The sequence below is a fragment of the Achroia grisella genome, unplaced genomic scaffold (genome assembly GCF_030625045.1).
Source record: "Achroia grisella isolate CSIRO2021 unplaced genomic scaffold, CSIRO_AGI_Agris_v1 utg308, whole genome shotgun sequence".
Taxonomy (NCBI): domain Eukaryota; kingdom Metazoa; phylum Arthropoda; class Insecta; order Lepidoptera; family Pyralidae; genus Achroia; species Achroia grisella.
Window position 1 is genome coordinate 816,324 of NW_026712791.1, and position 16,511 is coordinate 832,834.

General features: G+C 31.0%; 1 protein-coding gene across 1 annotated transcript in view; it reads left to right on the forward strand.

Moving 5' to 3' along the window:
• The window catches only part of LOC131843414 (uncharacterized), a 101,227-nt gene that overhangs the window by 69,667 nt on the left and 15,049 nt on the right, over nt 1-16,511 (forward strand). The window contains exons 3-4 of the mRNA XM_059192049.1: nt 13,777-13,965; nt 15,263-15,492. Of these exons, the coding sequence (XP_059048032.1) occupies nt 13,777-13,965; nt 15,263-15,492 (419 nt within the window). The remainder of the gene's footprint in view (nt 1-13,776; nt 13,966-15,262; nt 15,493-16,511) is intronic.

The following is a 16,511-nucleotide window of genomic DNA, read 5'->3' on the forward strand; positions in this document are numbered from 1 at the left end:
TTGCGAATTATAAGATGTACTCATATAACTTGCAATTTCTAAAGAATATATGTACAAATTTCTTAAGAAAGGAATTCTTAAGAAATGAATTCTTAAGAAATTTTATATCTATTCTTTATTATAATCTTGTACTCTACAATAAAATGTTACATCTCTTTTTAAATAGCAACATAAATAATTCTTTGAATTACGCCTGTAAAATGCACATCCTGCAATGCAAATATATATACATATTACTTTAAAATCTATCATAAACCACTATAGTGTATAGTTTCCACGATACATTATTAAAGAAAATGTATAAGTGAAGTTCTATGGACACTCTATTTTCTTCAACTCTAAATGTCATTGATGTTGTGTGATCAATAGATCTATTAAGCTATACAGATCAATAATCGAGGATAGATAATAATTTTGTAGTTGAACTATGAAATGTGTATCTCCTCGTCTCGTGTATCTGTAGAACAGTCATGGGAAGAGGTGCAATGTGTCAAGTGCACATATTGCCTAACCTGTTTAATGGAAAAGGAGGTGATGATGCGAGATAAATACTATACTTGTATATTAAATTATATACTAGAGGTAGTATAGTCGTGGACGCCGCGGTCGTACTGTGCAGTAAATTATAAGCGCCCATAGGCATTACTTAAACCCAATTATCCGGATTTAGTCTAGTTAGTATTATGGGTACTGTCGTAAGCAGACGCATACAGTCTTCCCCTATAGAATAGGTATCGAGTTATGCATACATGTCGTTCTAATCCGTAAGGCGTAGCAAAGCACGTAATATGTAGAAACCTTCTTAACCTAACAGGATTATCGTGCGGAGCATTTCAGGGCCGGATCATACCTTGCCATCGGCTCCACTAACGCACAGATTTTATTACATAAATAAGATTAATATACGGTAGCTACCTATATAGAAAACGTTATATTTAGCTTAAACTTATTATATTGTCTCTAAAAAAATCTTCGTTAATTCATATAAAATACATACTATATGCATAGAGAGCAGAGTGAGAAAAAACTTTACTGATTGGAAAAATGAAATTATATTTTTTTATGATTTAGTAATGATATCGCATAACGGATGCATGATCATGTCATTAGAAAATGTGTACGGTATCAGGCGGAAGTATACTGAATCAATTGCAAAGAGATACATCACATTCATAAACATATATTAGATAGGTTAGAATTGAGAAATTCCTTATTTGGAGTAAATTGAAAAGACAAGTCCTTTACGTGTGCATTACGTGAACTCGTTCAGATACGTACGTCAATTAAAAGGTAAACAAAACGAGGCGCCATCAAAAAGGCCATTTGTTACGTCGAGACAATCATAGCCCCAGGGCGAAAACTGACAAACGACACAGCGATAGGGTGCGTCTAAACCGAGCTTTTGAACTTCTTTGACGAGCGGCAGTCGATAAGCGTACCGACATAACATTGTGTCGTCGTGGTACACAATGGTGTTCGTTTTGCAAGTTTTCACCCAGTCGTAAGTAGGTAAATGTGTTAACGATTGACGGGGGATGGGACAAAAGCCCGTGCGACATACGGAACGCATTCATACTGAGTTACCGCAACAACGACTAAGATAATGATGACGTTTCATTCAATGCTCGTGACTCGGTGAATTAATTAAGTTTGTTAATAATTCAGAATTAGTACAATACATATACATGTGTTGTGGAAATTTTGTATACAATTAATAATTAATGTTCGTAAAGTTCTGATTAGTACCTTCTGAAGATTAGCATTTAATATTTAGATAATTTATGTTCAGGAATTATGACATAACTAAATCCATGAATAATAAAATCTATCTTCTATATTATCAGATATAAATTAGATTCTTTTAATCTTTGATAATCTATATATCATTCCAGGAATAGAGTCCTGCATAATGCATCTGTAAATAAAAATTGCCAAACAATAATAATATAGTCTAACTCGATGTTCTTTAAAATGGTATTCAGCTACATTTATTGATATACTCATACTCAACTGCATAATATATATCTATAGATAAACAAATAAAATTTTCCAACAGTAGCTGTTTATTGCAGATAAGTTTTGAAGAAAATACATATGTATTTATCTATTTAGTTATAAATACTTTTGTTAAAATACTTAAGTATAAATATCATTATTTTGAGTAAATCGTAAATATAATACGGTCGTAAATCATGTTTAAGTAAAACTCTTTTATGTAACTCATGTTTATTCTTGATTTAAATTGTTAAACTTCTTGATTCCGGGAAAACATTATTTATTTATTTTTAAGATTTACCAGATATGAAATTACACAAATAGTTAGATATTAAAATGTAGTATTCCTCACATCTGGAATTAACTACGTTGTTATGCTGTTTGCATCGTCAAATAATTGGGTCAAAGTTACCGAGGGATGAACTGTTTCTTAATTAAAACCACAAATACCCTTTGACAGTTGTAACACCTTAACAATAAGTAATTGTTTAGCGTTATCTTAGTCGTATTGTTGACTTCTAACGTTACACTGTACACGTAACTGTCATTGAAGCTAGATTATCATTACTACGTGTATTTGAATATGATTACTTAAAATCTTTCTTCTAATCAACATCCTTTCGTCAATAATGATGAAACAGTATTAATTTGATTTACGAAATATAATTATTTTGCTCTGTAATTGCTTTTTTATGATCTTGATCTTAAAATTAAACTAGTTACTTAGTGACGTTTCCATTGTTATTTAGTCTATAAATTATCTTGTAATTTAAGATTTAAGTAATTTAAGATAATAATTTGTTAGGTTTTTTTAATATCTAATAATATAGCTAATTATTTTTATGCTACACGGAAGTAGTCCCCGTGTGGCATTAAAATCATTAGCATGAGCAATGACAATCCCACTCAGAGGCATTATCAATCAACTATCGAAATAATAATGAATGCTATACTTGATTATGATTATGCTATATTGATGCTATTCAGCAATAGACGTCTTCCGGGCTGCGATGATGATGATACTTGATTTACCCATTTTTCACTGATTATATTTATATCATAGTAATTCAACGTACCGGGGGGCGAGCCAACCACCGTTTCTGGGATTACTGTGTTTCCATCCTCGGAAAGTAATAAGTATAAATTGTCTCACAAAATTTTTAGTGTTGATCAAACTCGTGATTTGGTGACTCGTGACTTCTATGCGTATATATCTATATGTATAATGACCTTAGTTGGGGTAGTAAACAACTCGTGGTCTTGTTGTATTTAAGAATATGTTTTATATAGTATAGTGTGTTCATATTACACTTTACATGGTCTAAAGAACATTGCAAAGTTAAATTTAATGCAGAGAATAATAAAGTTAGCGTGACTTACGGTGAGCTTTATGTGTAAAGCTCACCTAAGCTTAAGACCTAAGCGTCATATTACCTTCTTATGTCCTAGACGGTAACTGGTCAGTATGAAAACTTGTACGGTTTGTATAAACTACTATACTTTACCAAAGTAGACTTTGTGAAAAGTTGTCTTAGAGTACCACTATCTAATCTGTTCCAGCCACCAAACTAATACATAAATAACACTGGACAATTAACACAACGCCATCTAGTACCACGGTAAGCAGAGCTTGTGTTATGGTACTGTACAACTGATATAAATACTTAGATATAGTTTTGTAAATACATACATAATATAAATATAAAACACCCAGACTGATACAAACTACTTGCTTTGTAAGCAGTTTCGGTTGAAGATAAGGCAGGGAAATGACAAGGTAAGGAGCATCACCTTATTCTTTCCTAGTAACAACGCATATCACGGGCATCACATTGATTACGTAAAGTTCTTAGTACAGTTTTATAGGCGATTTTATCACCAATCAGGTGGTCTATCAATTTGCTGGCTATTCTAATTACAAAAAAAAACTACTATAAACACTAGTAATTAACAATACATTCGATTACGTAAGAAATACATAGGTCGCTCTTCAAATGATAATGACAGACACGTTATTACTTGGGATTTGCCCCCAGATATTCGTTGTCTGGTTTGTCATTACATAGTTCATATCTTAGTTTATGTATCAACCAAATATGGCTTTAAAAACGTTAGCGATAATGTATTAAAAAAAAACATTTGTGCTATTTATTATCGCTGTTTTATTGTTGTCATAACCTTACGACTATTTAATACCGAATTGATTTTAATATCGAAACTATTTATTTTAAAACAATAACTTCTCAATTTCATGACGGAAGATTGTGAAAGTGGCAAGAGTTCCACCGACAAATGCGTGACTCTTAAATTAAGAATGAGAAGAATGAGAACTTCTCTATTTAGACTATTTTGTTAAGTAGTTTAGTACTTCACTAAATCATATAAATTGAGCCTCATTCGGAATCTTTAAAGGATTATAAAGGTCGGAGTTCCATCTTTAAATACTAACATTTGAACTTATGACTGTCTGTTTATATAAATCTGGTCTATGTGACCATGTGTTTTCATAAAATTAAGTTTATCAGTCTACTACCTACTACTTTATTTAGTTTGGGACGCCGTGTGAGTTTTTAAATGTTAGATATTTATTTAGTTATCCTTATAGGTTAATACATATTAAATATGAATATAACATGAAACTAACAGGATGTACATTATATATATAACATTTGTAAGCCCACTCTCTCTTAATACAATTGTATAAGTCTCATTAACGTTGACGGCATTTTATACGTTATTTAGCCAGGTTTTAGAACGTCTGTGGTCAGGTGAAAGTTTCGAGGGCAGAGTAAAAGGATTAGGGAGTGTAGGTGTTAGCTGGATCTGAGATGTCGTTTCACTAAATCGGGCTTGATGCCACCATTGTTAGATCTAGATTTAAATTTATTTCTAGTAAAACGTACCTTAATAACCTTTTGTACGATACGTTCACAGTACTAGACTTTATATAAAGGATAAAAGCAGTATAGTAGGAACAGTCGGTTTCATAAACATTTTATTTAACACTGTCAATATTATAACATAATAGCAAAGTTTCAAATGTATGATTTATTCATGCCATTCAAAATTATCTATTATTATATACAAATAATGAATTATATTTCGTTATAATTACATAGAAACGTAAGGAAAAATTTAACAGAAGAATTTCCTCCTGTCTATATTTTAACAAATGGTTTCATTGAAACAGCTGCCCGTTGTTCACTTTGCGTGATCTTTTCTTATATATTTTTTTTAACCTCATACACAAAGCAATATATGGCTTCGTTCAATCGAAATGTTAACGATGTAAAATTTGGAAAGTATTCTGTTATATGTATAAGATTCGCGATTTATTTAAAATTGAACGATCATATATTGTTATTACGATTATAAAGTGTCTATAGATATCTTCACTACTAAAATATTTTTTTCAACAAAATTCAAAGATGTTTTAGTATATAATAGCAATTGGTTGAATGGGCGTAAACCCGTTGAATCCTATGATAATTGATATAAATGTTGGAGTTCCGGTGATTGATATCATGATGTGGTTTTTATCAGGTTTCAGCATCCGTCACGGCACGGGCATGACTTATCCAATCTAAACAGATCATCGCTCACGAATGACTATCAGCAAACACGCAAATCCAATAGCCTTCATTGTCTGACGGTACATAGGTACAAGCCTGCTGTGTATTGCAGGGTTAGATGCAATCTTTTTTATATACATTCATTGTGTTTAGAATGCACTGTGTCCAGTGCCGCTATTATATTTTGTCGGGAAAGTGCATGTGGGATTCAAAATTGGTAATATAGTTTGAGGTCGCTTCTTAGTTTCGTATTGTTTTATGAAAGAAGTGAGAAGATAATTCCATAACATTTACTAAATGTTAGCTTGAGATCAATTCTTTTACAATGATAATTGCAATGTAGTAGGGGTACGCACTCATTACTACAATAATATATACTCATATTATTGTAGTAATGAGTGAGTACTTTGTACAAAAGGTTTAAACTATCTGATATGAAATTGTAAAATAAACTTTTATGGGAAAAATATATTACTATATAAAATTTATATATGTATTGATTGTATTGTTTTGATAATGTCCAGTAATACGTTTTCTCATATTTTCCATGTACAAACAGCGATCAGTCACATACTTATTATATGTATAATGTGAAGAAACTAAATAGTCTGCCCAGATTTACTATTTATGGGATCTGGAAGGTATGCAGATTAGATAGTTGATTCTGAACTTGTTGTGTGACAACCGGCAATTGATGTAATTATCTAAACAGATAACCAAGTGAATTCTAATTAGCATCAATAATCTTCATTAAGCATTAATCGCATTATGGTCAGATTTGTTTTATGTAGTTTTGTCATGCAATGTCCTTCTTGATTAGCTTACAGTTTACTATAAATCAAGTCAGAACGATTTCATCTTCTTATTTCTTGTTTATTCATTTAATGAGATTGCTATATTTTAATTTTAGTATCTAGACGAGTTTATTGATTAAATAATTCATAATTGTAAACTCGGTTTCGGTTTGCGTCATTATTTCTCTTTGATTTTCCAGTTCTTTCGCTTTGCTTCGGAATTGTGTTCCGTCAGTAATCTTCATTAACTTTGTATTGTATAACATATTAGTGAATACCTACCTTTTTAAGGATACTTTTCAATCCGCAGCCTTTCAAATTACTTTGGTAAGTTACTAAGAAATTTAATTCGATATTTTATATATTTATTCGGTATATTTAGTGATTTTATTTTTAATTTATGTAACTGTGATTTTAAAAAGAATATAATGTAATACCCGTATTAAATACCCTATGTATCTTAATTTAACTAATGCTTTTGAGTTCAACTTTGAATAATATACCTTAATTACATTAGGTATTGGAAGGTATACATCTAAGTAACTAAATTAAGTCCCACTCTTCTCATGAGATGGGATCTTACTACGACTTTTAGCAAAATACTTAAATGCTAACTCCTAGTTAAGTACACACGTCTCTCACAGTTCATTGTTAATGCTTCTAAAGATCAAGAGAATACTGAAACAGCCATTAAATATATTGAAATTAAATAAAACTTTGATCTGTACATATGTTTTGGATTTTCTTTTATAAATGAAATTGTTAATTTGCATAACTTTTCTAAGTGGACAAAAAATTAACTGTCATGACCTGGTTTAAAAAACATTATTTTTGATTTTACTTAAGTGTAATAAGTATTAGTCGGCTAATATATCATAATTATAACCATTTATGTCTATTGGTCTGTAGCATACCTAGATCAAATTATATGCCACAGAGCGGAAAGGAGAGGACCATAGATATGAAGCCCAGAACTACTAGCATATGCCGACTTCTAATAATATAATAACTTTTCTTTATACTAGTACGCATAACTTTGTCTGTTTTTTTAAATAAAATGTAGCCCATGTTCGTCATCCTGATATCTATATCTATCTTTTTTTATACTATGATGGTGGAAAATTTATATATATGGAAAATTTCATTAAATTCAATAACAATTCAAGCAGCAATATACTAACGTATTATTAATTAATTATTGTGAACACTTCTATATATAAAACTATATCTATTGATAAAACATAATATTTTCTTTATGAAAGTAAAATTAAAGTATTTTATTAATTCAATTCTTCTAAATGATTTTATATCTGTGGTGACGTGTTAGAACGGGGTTCGTAAGCCCCGACGAAAAGCGGGGAATTTGATTCCGAACATATCTGTTTAAGCCTCGACATCTAGTCCGACGGGAGTTCAAATTTACGAATAGGTAGATGCAATGTATCGCGATCATTTTAGTATTGTCTGTACTATTAAGAAAAAAGTGAACAAAAGAAAATAAAAACAACAAATTAATTAAGTATTTATTTTTACTAATAAAAATAATATAATTAATTCTTTCTTCATCATTACATAGTATAAAACAAAGTCGCTATCGCTGTCTGTCCTTCCCTATGTATTCTTAAATCTTTAAAACTACGCAACGATTTTGAAGTGGTTTCTTTAATACATAGAGTGGTTCAAGAGGAAGGTTTATATATATAATACATGTACACCCGTACGAAGGCGGGGCGAGTAGCTCGTATATCCTAAATTAGAAAGTATCTATTTATTGTTTATTACACTATTTAATATATGTATGTGTACAACTGGCGAGAATATGGCATTACTAGCTAACTATTGGGTAAAAACAGAAATCGGTTGAAGGGCAGTGACGGAAACAGGCATACATTTGATACTTACATATTTCGATTGTATAATGAGAACGAATATCAGTTACCTTTTAGCTAAAAATGTAGATTTAGACTATTTAATGTATATATATTTATATAATAATACACAGAAAATTTAAAATTGGCATCAAATACTGTCAGTTTGCGAAAGCAATTAGCCAAATAATGCATTAAAAATAAAATGATAAAACTTAAATATGGAACGTCACGTATGTTTTTAACATTGATATTGTTTTTATGTTACTTCAGATACATTTCTTCACTTTTTCTTGAATATTCCATGGCGTCACTATTAAATTTAGTGTACAATAAATTCAAACAATTTTTTATTTCATTATTATGACAATATTCCTCCAGCAGACACAGTCATTACACATATATTATTATAATCTTCTTATACAAAATCTATGGAAATTGCAATTTGTATCTTTCCGTTAAGTTTTTAAACCTAGAGTATAAAAATAAATGATGTTTAATTTTGTTAACAGTTTTAGCAATTTTTTTTTTAAGTTTACTAAGTACTCCACTGTCGGCTGCAATTCCCGCACTCCTGTCTCTAATTGCTATTTTATGTTGGCGCTAATGAACGTAACTTATCCCCAGTTTACTCAGTTATGCTCCTTGCAAGCTGATTATCGATATGTGCTATTTACTATCTTAGATTGTGACTATGTATAATAAATGTTAGTACTAACTATTTATAGTAACTATTTACCTTAGTTTGAATGTAGTGAGATAACTGTAATTAAATTTACCCTACAAACATATATTTTAATTAATTGAATATCGTATTAAATAAATATTAAAATTTTGATGCGAATGTTCTGTATATAAGTTATATACATAAATAATTAATTAATATAAATTATGATTATTTGTATGAAACTAACACGAGAATAATATCCAATTAATAGGCTATTTTACTATAACTTTACAAAAAGTATTCGGATCTTATTGAAATATGCTTAGAATTGACAGAAATTGTGTAAGATATAGGTAGAACTTTGTATAACATATACAACTACAGTGGAATTGTAAACCTACTAGAACTTTTTGATGTCTTTTGAAAATAAATATTCATATATGTATATATTTTTATATAATGTCGGTCGAGCCATACACGTTTGCTAATACGATTTAATTTTATGCCGGATTTGCGATAAGATTCTCGCGCGGGTTGTGTCTTGCACCCACCAAATGTTCCGCGAACAGCGGCCCATGTTACAAGCGTTTTATATTTTTCCTCTTTTGGCACCTTTCATACACGTTTTTCCGTTACACAAATTTCATAATTTTTGGACCCTTTCCCGTCTTCGTCACGTATACTTTTATCCATTACTAAACTAAACTTATGTAATACTAAATAAATACATAAGTATACAAATTTAAAAAATCTAATGGTAAATTAACTAATCGCAAATACAACTCTTAGAACCGTAGATTCAATAGATAACAAAGCTTCTTGATTTAAAATCTTCTTGATTTTAACGTCCAATTTAATAAATTCGGAAAATATTAGTAGATAACGCAATTACTTAATAATATTTGTTGATATAAGTTTTATGAAATATAAACTTAATATCGTTGCAGTAACAATATTTAGAGAATAGAAATAGCACAGTTAAAAACATTTGAGCATATAATTACTAATAAGATTACTAACATTTGTCCTTAAGTACATTTCTGTGTAAATTATAAGTATATAAGTAATAAGTTGTACTTGTAGTAATAAGAGTGAGTAAATTTGGCTACATATTTAAGTTTAACTATATGGATTCATTAAGTCAAGCAACAAAATCAAATATGAAATAGTTTAAAGAATTTTTATAGTTAATAGTTAGTAATATTATAAGTTTTAGTTTAATTTGTATTGGATAAACTACTTTTAGTGCCTACTTTTGTTTTATTACCATTTAGGACAGTTTTGTAATACAGGTTTCCGGTTCAGTTTAGGTACAGAACTGGAAACGTATGGTACTTAATTAAATTATTTTGTTTTATGTTTTATTTTTATATTTTATTTATGTTGTTAAAGCGATTTAAATTATTTAAACCGCTACCGTTTATGGTTTATACGGAACAGCTGGAAAAGCATAGAGGTTAATTTTCGTACCCCGCACATAAGCGCCGCCCGACGTACTTACCAACTTTAGAGATTTATAAACTCCTCTCGATCTTCAAGTTTAACGATGGTGCTTGTGTTAAATATAAATATATAAAAATACTATTTAAACGGTCTAATACAAAAACAGTAATCTAGTAATTCTTCTCATAAAACATGTACTTGCATATGGGTGTTAATATTGTAATAAATATATAAAAAAGTTAGATACTTCATTTTGTTTTCTGTATGGTAGGTAGGTCCGAGTATACGGTATAAAAATTATAAAACGAAATTTATATTGACAGCCTCGGTGGTCTAGTAGTTTAGCACACCGCTTTACTATCCGATGGTCGCGGGTTCGATTCCTCGCACGGTACAAACATTTGTATTCATGAGTACGATTGTTTGTATCGGTCTGGGTGTTTTCTATGTATTGTATGTATTTATTTACAAAAAAAACGCATCCGTGTATTTATATCAGTTGTCTAATGCCCATAACACAAGCTCTGCTTAGCTTGGGACTAGATGGCACTGTGTGAATTGTCTAGGGTTAATATTATATATTATTTTATATCCTACTATCGCTCAAGATGTTAAAGTCTCAAGAAAGTACAAACACTGATATTCATTTTTACAACTGATTACAACTGACAACACGGACTAAATAAACTTTGTCTGCGTCGGTAAGCTGTAAGCTGTGGCTAGTAAGCTGTGTTTCGGTAGTAGGGTGATAAATATGAGATAGCTACGAATGGGTAGTATGTCGCGCCTGTATCGTCAGTCAGTCACATTATATTCATAATCCTATTAATGTGTGTGATTTCAAATACACAGGTAATGGTAACTTACTTACTATTAAATAAACCTACAGCTTGTTTGCTATTTTAAATACATTAAAAAAACATTAATATTGAGGAATATGCATTAATTATCTTAAATCAATGATAATACCATTAATAGATTTTGTGAAAATAGATACACAAAAAATGTTTCATCTATTGTGACAAACGTATTATTATAGACGAAATTGCGGTCATATTTAATTTTCAAGTCCCAAAACACGTTTGAATTAATATAATACATAGTATATTACGCACGTTTAAAGTGGAGTAACTGATTGTGGTACAACTGGCACAATTGGGTAGCAAGGTTTTCGTCATCACGCTCAAATTGATCTATTTAACGTTACAGATTCATCTCCAATCCCGCTATATCAACGTTGAATAGGACGGTTTAATGGCAATACATGAGAGTATTTAGATGTTACTGCAGTCATTGATGTATATCTAATTACATATAAATTGAATAATATTAATATTTTTTTTCCTTTAAAAATTTTCGGATTAAAAATAATATACAAGTTCTTCGAATTTTGATTGTTATTAAATCATATATGACAATAGGTACAGATAAAATAAAAAAGTACTTTGGTTTGATTCTTCAGTAATACTTGTATTTTAAACTAGCGGCAACAATTATATTATATATCTTACTAACTGCTAATCATTACTAATGATAGAACTGCTTTTTTTTTTGTTTTAGCACAATTTTATCTGAGGCATATGTCTTTAGAATATAATTAACTTTATCCATTAAACTTAAAAACAAAATAATTTTTAGTTACATATACGAGAAATCATTATCATACTCAACAGTAGGTAGACACACGAGTCTACAATTTCATAGTTTCAAAACCGAGGGATTTACTGACCAAAGGACCGAGGACGGCGGGTGGTCCTACTAAACCTCAAGTAATCCAAGCTCCATATTAAACCATAGGTGGCTGGGTGCTAACCTGAAGCCCCCAACCCGTAACCACCCCAAAGAACTTGCTAACGAAAACTATTGAAAGTTACTTACCTACGTGATTACGTTCACCCCGAAATTTTGCTATTTTAAAGGTTAAACCCGAGTGTTAACGCCACACCGACACTACTAGGTATTATTTAGAGATTATTGTATGGAGAAATTTATAAGTTCCAGTGGCGCGCTGTTTTGTTTACCAAATTCCCAAATAGTATTATGTAAATTCAATAACTGTTGGGCGGGCTCGAAGTTAGCTATTGTTTTCAATAGATACACTAAATCAGTTTGTTTCCAACACAATACAGTTACAGAGTTTAATTTCGTAATAAATAATAAATAAATGTTAATGCTATATAATCGTAGAAATATTTTTACTTTATTCTTTAAAATACTATAATAATAGCACTTAAATAACAAAAGTGTATTGAAGCAGCAAGAACTATTTAATATCGCGCTAAAGAAGCATCAACACAAAGAAGTGGGGTAAAAGCAGTGAACGGCACAAAGCGATTTCTAGGCACTGGCGGCAAGACATGGAGCGGGGATTAATTATTATTTTAACATTTTACTCGCTTTTTTGCATCGTCCGCGAGCAAGTCAAAAGCATTGCTTTCTCGCTTGAAAAGTTGCTAAATTATTAAGACGCCTTCTTAACGACAGTATTTTGAAGTATTTTTCAGTAGACGTCGAACGGGGAAGTTTTTACGCGATATTTACGCTTTTTGTTCAGCTTACCGGACAACGCGACGTTAAGTCACAAAAGAAGCGTCGACAGTATCTACCTATAGTCAGTCTATTATAATCAGAATAATTTTATTTTATACCAGGGTGACACGACCACGTTTTAGTGTGATTCAGAATTTTATTTTACTGAAATAGATGCGCGTGTTCGCGTACAATGTTAAATAAAATTATTACTAGACCATCTTTCGAGTATAGTGAACAAAATATATAATATAAGAATTAAAAATGAATATATAAAATTATGATTAGTCAGTGTCAGAGTTGGAATTTGTTTATACGATTTAGGTCTCTTTTTTCCATCAAAACGTCAAGATTTGATGAACAATTTTATGTGCTACACATGAAATAGGGAAGACGGAATTATTATAAGTAGAAAATGTTTCTAGCCATAGTTAAGAAAAGCTATACATACATGTTTGTACAGCACTTGCTTAAGTTTATGTCTAATTATAATTTAAATTATGTTACTTTCTTAAGCTGGAAATCAGACAAAAAAGTACTTAAACATTAATCACGTAAAAGAATAGTATAACTATCCACTTTTAATATTATTTTTTTCGTTAAAGTCGATTTACTTATCTGCGCTTTTTATTGAAAATATTTAAACTTGGAAAGTAAAAGGGTCTCTGCCCAAAGTAGAGTATTATTAATTAATTGATAATATATAATTGAATAACATATATAATATTAAAATGTATATTTTATATCTTATTGAATACCACCCGTATAAAAATTCGTTACCAGTTAAAAACTGGATTTTTTTTATTTTTAATGTCCTTTCTATGTTGGTGCAATAGTGTTATCAATTTAAAAAAAAGACAGACGTAATTTAAAGATCATTAAATTAACATTATTTTCTTTTGGCTCAGGTAAAACCTTTCCAGTACACTGCGTTGTGGAAGCAGTGTCGACCCTCGAAGAAGATGGTTGGAGACGGCGCACCGTCGTTGAAACCGACAGCTATGTCATCATACCCGCATCCACACCTTTCCAGGAGTTGGTCCCAGCAGCCATGATGAGACTTGGATATCCTCATGAACTATCTGCGTCCGCTAAAGGTAAATATTGTAAGCGAAATTTGCTATTAAAAACAAATTGGAAACTGCTATTTCCTTCCGATCTTGCGTTGTTACTTGTTGGGGCAATCAGGGTTTGATCATATAATGTCGTTCATAACAATTCTCATTACAAACAAATTGAAATTAATAGTTTTATGATTATGTATGAACTACTTGAATTAGTTATTTGACAATTATATTGTTCTGTACCATACAACTCGAGTTATCACTAAGTGTCAAATGGTATATTCAACATCCCGAAACAGTCAATGTAAATCTATTTCAAACGTCATCTGTTAATCGAGACAGTAGTTAATGTTAGTTGCATAGATAAGTATACATATTTTTATAACGATTGATTGATTTTTGTCGTTGTCATTCAGAGCTTTAACATAACAATATTACATGACAAAATACAGGTGTTAAATCCATCCTATTTGCGTACCCCGATGTTATAAATATCAAAGCAAGACAAAACAGAATCGAATGTGATGGATTTTGAGACACCTACATCCGTCGGAGTCACCATAATTACATATTTATATAACAATAATATACTGCCCTACTTTTATGCAGAATATTTCATTGTATAGCTATGTAATGCAGAATTCCATCTATACAATGATGCCTCGGGCTATGAAATGAATACATCAAACGGACTTCAATTTTACAGTTGGACTTTGATCGATTTTAAATCATGTTTAGATCATATTAATAGACGTATTGAACCAACAATAGATACACTTGTGTCCTGTTAGTGTCGTTCAATAATATTAGTTTCCAATCACAATGCTGTTTCTAAATCGAGAGTTATACCTATTTAGAGTAATGATAATAATGAATCTCAAGTAATTCCAAATTCCATTTAGCTATCTATTTTTAAATTAATCCTAAACTTAAATCTAGAAATCTGTTTCCATCTTCTGCTTATTATTAGAGTTCTTTTAATCAGATCGATCAGAATTAAGAGAATGTGAAATTTAATATGGGTGTTTGCATAAAATTTACTATTTATATAAAAGACAACAACAAATATCGTCACGACTGCCATGGCAGATAGGGTAGTTAGTTTCATTATCAAAAATTCAACGTGACCGTAAACGCAATACTTAACTTACTTATATTTACTGAGTATATTTGAATCCAAACTGTCTGCCAGATTTCAACGCAGGACCATCTGGGTGTAAGTCGGGGTAGTAAGCCACGACGCCCTCTGTCCCAATATCACTCAGTATTCTCAATAGCATGTTAAAATCTGTTCTTATTCTAAATTTAAATTATTATTTACGTTTAACAGGTTCAGTGGTGATCAACAATTGGAAACCATTACCCTTCGATAGAATCTCTGAGGGTGCACTAGCAACAGTTGGGGAGGTATTGGGGGAGCTGGCTACAGTGGCGACATTGCGCATACAATTGTTGAGGCCGAGACCGACACCACTGCAGGACATAAAGGACAAACTTCTGAGGCTTCTACTTGTTCAGAGTAGACCGCTGCTCATGTCGACAGGATGCCCTTTAGATGAGGTAACGTTGAATTTTACTTTTTATTAGTACATTAGCAATCTGCACTTATTTTGTGGGAATGCACTCTCTCTATTTTTTAAAATAATTAACTTCGCGTCGATCTCACTGACAATATGGGTTCTACAGGTACTTTTTTCGAATGATGTCTGTCGCACGTTCGATTCACCACCATTACAAATATTTGTATTCACGACTATCATTGTTTGTATTGGTCTTGGTGTTTCCATATACATATATTATATATGTAATTACAAAATAATCTATTTAAGTATATAGGTCAGGTATCTAATACCCACAATACAAGCTACACTTAGCATGGCACTTTGAATGGCATTGTGTGAAATGTCTTGGGTTTATTATTATTATTTTTTTAATGAAATCAAATAATGCCAAAAGAAAGCGACAGCAATTGCATTCAGTAGGTATAAAACATAAAGAGATTTATTTCGTATTCAAGGAAAGAAAACACATACACTTAATTAAAGATAAAATAATCTTTTACATAAAAATAACAATTCATAATTTGTTTCTCTATAACTCACCAAAATGTGTACCAATAATAGATATTTAGATGTATTATTCCTTTATCTAAAATATACATAATCTCCAACATTTCACCGCTGAACCGCACAAATCTATATTTGTTCAAAACACCTGTCGAATCGTATCACATCAACCGAGGGGCATTATCATCCTAATGGCGGTGACAGAGCTTGTCCGCTACACTGCGCTAAATCAACAATACTCGTGTAATGTACTTTAATGCTCCCAACCTAGCCTCACAATGAACCAGCACACTAAACCTTACCCCTTATTACCGTCGAATTCATTGTTTTCCACATTTAAGACCGCTCTAGACCTGGAGTTTTCTATAGAAAATCGTTCCGGGGTTGCAGCTTACACGTATTCATTTTGAAATGAGAATACATATAACGGTTTGTTTTAAATTGTGAAAACAAATTATGATTTATTAATTTATGAGTCCCGTTCGTAATAGTAGTTGTATGAAATAACGTACT